Consider the following 7,903-nt stretch of genomic DNA (forward strand, 5'->3'; position numbering starts at 1 on the left):
TTTCTTCGGTTTTTTAATTGACAACAAACAACATTTTCATAAAACCAAACCACCTATGAATAATAACTAATTAACTTCCATTTTTTAATCCTACGTTGAAATCATGTTGTTGATTAACCATCTATGTATTCACGGCTCACAATTAAAGATTACAATTGATAGAGTTTGGGTAGGATCTTGCAAAATCATATCCTACTCACAATTTTTATTTTTATTTTTATTTTTATTTTTTATTTATTTTATTTTATTTTATTTATTTTTTTGTAAAACCATACCCATTTATTTTTATTGAGTTTAGGTCTGGGTAACACTCTAGATGGTACATGGTAACCCACGAGTTTTTTTGTTTTTTTTGTTTTGTTTTTTGTTTTTTGTTTTTTTTTTTACTTATTTAATAGTAAATTTGTTAATAAAAAACAAACAAATCTAAAAAGGATACTTAAATTAATAGATATGTGCACTGAAATTTGTTAGAATTCATAAATATAGTAATAATTTCAAACGTATAGGGTATGAGTAGTGTGATGAGTAAGACACTTAAAACCCATACTCTATTCATGCTTATATAATTTTTAATGAGTAATATCAGTATCATATATAACTCATTTATTCGGATAAGACTCTATTCATGATAAGTAGGCATGAGTAAATTGCCATCCTACTCACAATAACAATAGGCAAATTGACTATGCTCAGTCTCACTATTTTCGTGTTTGTCTTGTTTGAAAAATAATAATTAAAATAAAGGAAAAATGGCATGAACTAGCCAATTCAAACTATGACTTTTGCAAAATAGCCATAGTTTCATTAGGTTAACCAAAATAGCCATTACTCTCATCCCTGGACTAAATTAATCCTGCCTGGATTAAATTTAATCCCGATATTTTGTGTGGATTAAATTTAATCCTGCCTGGATTAATAATCGCAGCTTGGCTATTTTGCTTATACTTGATAAACTTTGGCTATTTTGCAAATCCTTAAGTTCTATTTGGCCATTTAGCCGCTTGACCCTAAAATAAACTCAATGTATGTAAATTGCCATCCTACTCACAATAACAATAGGCAAATTGACTATGCTCAGTCTCACTATTTTCGTGTTTGTCTTGATGTTTGAAAAATAATAATTAATAAACTCATGTATGAGTTTAAAAGCGCGTTCTTATTTGAAAACAAAAATAAAAGCGGCCCATATATTTTTCGAATACATACAATCATCAAGATTTGTCGTACACTCTCCAAACTCTCGTTTTTCTCTTTTCCTTGTTTTTATTATATCTTACTTCAGCAAATAACAGGTCTCTCTTATTATCAAAGAAAAAAAAAATGTCAAATCTCTGCAATGTGCAAATCCACATTAATGGTCAAGAGACATTCTTTCTAAATGAGGTAAGTTGATATTTGGTATCATCTGATCAATTTCCCTTACTCATGTCCTGCTCATATCTTTCGTCATCATTCGAATTCAAATTAATTTTAATTTTTCAGAAGGTACTGTGTACTAAGTCAGAGAAGCTGAGGAAGATTGTGAAGCAAGAAAGGAAAAGAGCCCAGAATAAGATAACGACGAGCATAGTGATAGAGCTTGACGATTTCCCTGGCGGCCCTGAAGGTTTTGAGATGGTCTCGAGATATATCCACAACAACAGCGCCGATGGTGAAATTACAATCACGCCCTCGAACGTTTCTCTTCTCCATTGCTCTGCGATCTTCCTAGGAATGTCTTCTCTTTCGCAAAAGACAGAGACTTTCTTAGATCAAGAAACGTTTTGTCATTGGTCCTTCAAAGAAGTGCTTTGCTGCTTAAAAAGCTCCGAGTCCATGTTGTTTCGCCACGTGGAGTCTAACGGTCTGCTGTTGGAGAAGCTTGTTTCCGCTCTCTGTGCCAAGATCGCCCAGAGTTCGGACCCGACACGGGTCGCTCTCTCGTCGTTTTCGTCGTCATCGTCGCCGGGCTCGTCGAACAAGTCGTGGTGGTTCGACGATTTGACCGTTTTGTCCCCGAAGATCGTCGATAAAATAATCAGCCATTCACGGGTCTACAACAACCACATCAGTTATGATAATTACAATTTAGCCCTCACAAGGTTCTCACTCCACTACCTTAAAGTCGCGAGCTCTCGGAGAAGAGCTAATAAATATTCGAGAGCTGAGTTTGAGCGGTTAGTTGAAACGGCGGTTAGCGGGGTTTTATCTTCAGGCATGTACCTCAAATTTATTAATTTCAGTTATCTTACATGCAGTAAAATAAAATTCTCCCCCTAAAAATAATATTTTGGTATTTTTTTTTCATTTAAATAGTAAAATTGATTACTGATCCTTCCTGTTATTAGTTATTTTAGATTAATGTAATAAAATTAAAAATTGGTCCTTCGTAAACTTTTTATTTTAAATTCCTCGCTAGAAAAGATAAAGTTAAGTTTAACTCTTGTTAATCTTAATCGAGATTATTTGGTTCTGCGAACAAAAAGTATTTGGCTAGAGGTAATTAACAGAATTTTTTATAATCAAAATAGTGTAATTAATTAAAAAAAATAGAAAATTAGGCTAGTTAACAAAATATTTTAGGATTAACCATTTTAAAAAATAAATAGAAATATTTTCTTAGCTATTTTATTAATCTTTACTAGTGGATGGAATTATATTTCCCTCATCTGAATATCTTATTTGATCTATGGTCTCCTACTATAATTTTTTGACATTCTTGTCCCTTGTGTGCTTGTAGGGAAAGGGTCATTGTCTTGCAGATCACTCTTTTGGGCGCTAAGACTTCTAACCGGTTTCGGGATAAGCAACGACTCGAGGCTCGGCTTAGAGAAGCTTATCGGCGAAGTTCTCGACGAGTCAAACTTGGATGACCTTTTAATTTCTAATACCAACAACATTAATAGCAACATTAATGGTGGTGTTTATGACGTGAATCTTGTGATCAGATTGGCGAGAGTGTTTATGCTTAACACCGATCATACTAGTTGTGTGTCCCTACAGAAGCTGAAGAAAGTGGGAAGATTGATTGACATGTATTTGTGTGAGATATCGCCTGATCAAGCCCTAAACACGTCTACATTTCTTGAGGTTGCAGAGAGTGTACCGGATTCAGCTAGAGACTGCTTTGATGGGGTTTATAGAGCCGTTGACATCTATCTCCAGGTGAATATATTTCTCAATTAATAATCAAAATTCGTAATTATCATCGCCTAATCATTGGTAAATCCATCTCATCATACAATGGCCTACGCCCGCAATTAAATGAGTGACTAAAATTAAACCATAAATTGGAAGTTTTGCAAATGATGAAATGAAAACAAAACAAATAAGAGTTCAAGGTATTGTGGCTTTATCGTTTTTCCAATATGTATTTTTTTTCTTCTAAGTTTGCATTATTAAAAGGAAAATCCACTAAAAGCCCATTTTCCAAAACAAAGATTCTTTTTTTTATTATTATTATTTATCTATTTTTAGTTTGCATTATTTGCGGGAAAATCCAAGAAAACCATTTTTTTTTTCCTGAAACAAAGAGTTTTGAACCATGCAACACCAAAGGATAAGATATAAAATAATCTGATGTATATAGCTATACAGACATACACTTCGTGTGTATGTCAATGCGCTTTCCCGTGACGCTGTTGTGTTGTCCAAAAGATTCTCCATATCTATTTACCCTTCTAGAAAGGGCAACGAGAGGGAGAGAGAGAGAAATCGATGAACGTATGTAATACGTGTCAGCTTGTTTACAATTGCCAAACCAATGTACAAGGAGAATTCTTAGTGCGAAATTTAATCAAAACCATTTGATTTCTTATAGTGTGTTGTGACTCGGTGTCTTTTGGAGGAATATAGGTAGGACACATGAGTTTGTTTTGGATTTTATTCGCATTGTCGGTGCCGGGTAATCAAATACTTATTCTCTGACTTGAAAAACCAGCCAGCCTATCAATGTACGAATGATAAATTAGAATCTATGAAATTTAGAGCATCCTGTCTTTGTTTTATTTACTTACATACATATCCCTTTATTTTTTTTCATAACTTCTAAAATGTTAAAATGTAGTATCTTATATTTTCCAAATAGATTGTTTTTTTTTTTTTTCAAATGACATAATATATTATCTCCTACTCTACACTTTATTTAAACACCAAAATTTTATATTATTGTAACAATTTTATATTATTGTAACAATTTTATATTTATTATTTTTTAGACCACATATATTAAAATTGTGTCTTTATTTTCAATCATTTATTTATTTATTTATTTTATACATTTAAGATAAATTTAAAATGATTTGTAAATAATATAAATTAAAGCAACTAGATATAAAAGATGTAAATTAAATTAAGTTTAGAGTTTTTTTTTTTTGAAATTATACAAACTAATTAATAAATATAAATGAATATTTCATTATGAAATTTAATGAATTGTACTCCCACTAAAAGACAACCGTAATAAGTGCCACTAATCTAAATAGTTGTACGATATTGTCTTTATTAGTGACGTTATGAATATATTGTAAGATTATTTTTTTAATATTATTAATTTAACAAAAAATTGGCTACGTAAGCCACCTAAACTATAAGAATTATAAATTAGCCAATCTTTGGTAAATGCTTTGTAAATAGCCAACTTGCATACGTGACAACCTATTAACTACCTAAAATATATGTTTGACTATGTTAAATAAGTCTTTTATTAATCTGTTAATAAGTTTACTTGACTATTTACAAGAAATTAACCAAAGGTGGGCTATATCTCAATTCACTATATCCGTGTGGCTATATAACTTAATAACCCTTAATTTAATTATGAATGTATATAATATAATTCAATGATTAGAAACATATATATATATATATATATATATATATATATATATATATATAGTCGAAGGCAACTATACAACTCTCTTTAGGTTGTCGCGACTACATAATTCTCTTTCAAAAGCCATGACATGATATAGGCACGATTTATTGTGGAAAGCGGGACATAAATCTTCTGAAATCTAATATAGTACCTGTGGATATATAAGAAATATATTGAATCAGATTCTTATTTTATCTCATTCAAAACCAATATATTACCTATGGATACATAAGAATAAAATAATGTATTCTCCAAATAGGAATAGAAACTAAGATATTCACATAAATTAGTTGTGTTATCTCATTTCCATAACTTCCTTTTTATTATGGTCCTTACTTAAACCTCTGTCTTTGCCTTAAAATAAAGAGTATTTTTTTCAGGACTCACCAACAACAATTTAGTGAAGATAATATTTGAGAAAACATATAAAGCTTTAGGTTGTAGTAGGTATTAAGTATACTATTAAGAATATATATATTTTTTTAAGATATTTAGCTCGTGAGGTATTCCAACAATGATTTTAAATGTGACATAAAAAAAAATTTATTTATCCATTTCAAAGTTATGTAATATTTCCTTCAAAATATATGGGAGAAATAGGGAAAATATCAATAATACGCCATAATTTAACAGAGTTAGCATGATAACACTCATTTTTATAAATTTTACATTATATCAAAATACTCATTTAGTTATTACATTACAACAATTGTAAAACTATCTTTTTTATGTTTTTACTTTTTAATAAGGGTGTTCATGAGAACCGACAAACCAAACAACCCGATCATCCAAACCAAACCATACTCTTTTCTAACCAGCCCCATTACAACCCGAATTTTTTTTTGTTGAAACCAACCCAACCCGCAAGTGTTTCGGGTTGGTTTGGTTTTTGATCGTCATGAGATTGGGTTGAACCAAACCAACCCGATCCCGTTAAATAAAAAAAATTTCTCTAAAAAAATGAAAAATATTATCAAGGTAAAATAAAAAAAAAATGCACCATATGCTTTATGGTTTTAAAATAAGAATATAAATGCAATTTTAAATTAATTAATTATTTTGTAGGTGTATCTTTATGCTCACAACAGTTGACAAATAGATAATATAAGTAGATTCAATATGATCATAAAGACTTATATATATTAGTTTCAACAACTCATTTTTTTTATTACTTTACAGATTTTTCATGACGTCTAGATTTTTATGAAGTGTTAAATTTGAAATGAGACATAATTTATTTGCATGTTTTTTTTTATGAATTTGATTCAACGATTTTATTTTGTACCTTTGTTGTGTCAAATTAACCCGAACAACCCGACTTAAACCACCCCAAATAAATCGAACCAAACCAACCCGAACCGATATTAATCGGGTTGGTTTGGTTCGATTTATATCGGTTCGGGTTGGTTTGGTTTCAGTAACATAAATGGTTTGGGTTGGGTTATAAAAATGACAAACCGAAGATTTCGGGTCGGGTTCATGAAATGTACAAACCCGAATAACCCAACCCGATGTACATGCCTACTTTTTAAGAAAAAAATATTACCTCATTCTTTTCTTTCAACGACTAAAATAATCTAAGTGATTTCATCCTCATTATAATATATTTTTTAATTTATTTTTTCTTCTCTATTATTATTGGCTTCGGAATAATTTTTTATCTTATAAACTCTTGCCAATAGAAAGAATAAGGATATTATGAATTTTTTTTTTGAAGGCAGAGTATTATGATATTTAAATGTTCTATAATGCATGTTTCAACAATTAAGAATAGAATATAAATGAAAGTTTCTGATAAGTCAAGTATCATGATTTTTTCTCTTAAAACTAATTATATTTGAGGAGTAATCCTGGTCTTATACTTTCCTACGTCATGTCATCATTTTGACGTTTAGCTCGCCTTTTTAAGAAGACAGTTCACACGTCTTGGCCGAATTATATATTTGTTATGATATGTGTTTGCATTTTATGGGCTCAAATATCATATTACCATTGGATCACATCTCAAAAGAGAAGTATGAGCTTATAAACTCTGTTGTCTCTTCATCTTCTTGAAATTGAGAACAGGTCACCTTAATTATACTAAAATTGTTTGTTTACACTTTGCGATTTTCCCTAATGATAAGGCTCTAAACTTGTTCATGTACAGTCTCACCCTAGTCTCTCCCCCGAGCAAAGATCGACATTATGTAGATGCATGAACTACACAAAGCTAAGCCTTGAGACGTGCAAAGAGCTCGCAAAGAATCCAAAAATACCACCTAGAATAGCAATGAAAGCTCTCATGTCGCAGCAATCAGAAGCACCTACAAAACAATTCTACGTAGAAGATCTGCGGAAACCGGGTCCAAGAAAAATTGGTCCAAAGATGGTTGTGTGTACTAGATTTGATAATAATAAGAGCTATGTTGAGCAAAGCCAAGATGTGAAGATGAACTTGCAAAGGATGCGAAGACGAGTCATTGAATTGGATAAAGTTAGTAGAGATATGAAAGGTCAGATGTCAAGAATGGATAGCTACACAGATTTTGGCACGCCTACCCGTTCCAAAGCTTTGTATAGACTTTGTTAATTTATTTGTAATTTTTTTCCTTACTGATACATGACATAAATTATTGCTTGTAAGAGAATCAATGCTTCTATTGACGCATAAAAATATATTAAACATCGGTGGATATAATGACTCAAAGGTCGTTTTTGTCATGAATTGTTGTATTGTACTCAAATAGTTACAGAACTCTGTATGTACGCAAGTAAATTAAATCTTGGGGAGAGAAACATAATATATTTTGAGTTATGGCTGTTTGGAATAAAATTTTTGACGTACCGATGTTGACATACTATGTGTAGAGCCGAGTTTGTGTTGAATGGAATTCGGTCCATCACTGGAGAGGCTAATGAGCACTTATGTTCATTAGGAAAAAAAATAGGCTTTAGATGAGACAGAAAGCGAACTGAGCAAGGAGTAGCGGTGAAGATTTGGATGACGAGCGAGACGAGAACTCGTCGACGACGAAGGATCTCGGTGTTCTAGGCGACGGCGAC

The 7,903-nt window shown here is 31.4% G+C and overlaps 1 protein-coding gene across 1 annotated transcript; it reads left to right on the top strand.

The window, feature by feature from the left end:
- The first annotated feature begins 1,215 nt into the window (after nucleotides 1-1,215).
- On the top strand, nucleotides 1,216-7,653 carry LOC149402227 (BTB/POZ domain-containing protein At1g50280-like). Its single transcript, XM_089608786.1, has 4 exons — nucleotides 1,216-1,386; nucleotides 1,486-2,197; nucleotides 2,723-3,147; nucleotides 7,008-7,653. The coding sequence occupies exons 1-4, from the start codon at nucleotides 1,324-1,326 to the stop codon at nucleotides 7,428-7,430; spliced, it is 1,623 nt and encodes a 540-aa protein (XP_089464912.1). The 5' UTR covers nucleotides 1,216-1,323; the 3' UTR covers nucleotides 7,431-7,653.
- The last annotated feature ends 250 nt before the right edge of the window (nucleotides 7,654-7,903 follow it).

Source organism: Urtica dioica, chromosome 3, assembly GCF_054948205.1.
Source record: "Urtica dioica subsp. dioica isolate 48M chromosome 3, U.dioica_male_clone48M_v1_H2, whole genome shotgun sequence".
In the NCBI taxonomy this organism is placed as follows: domain Eukaryota; kingdom Viridiplantae; phylum Streptophyta; class Magnoliopsida; order Rosales; family Urticaceae; genus Urtica; species Urtica dioica.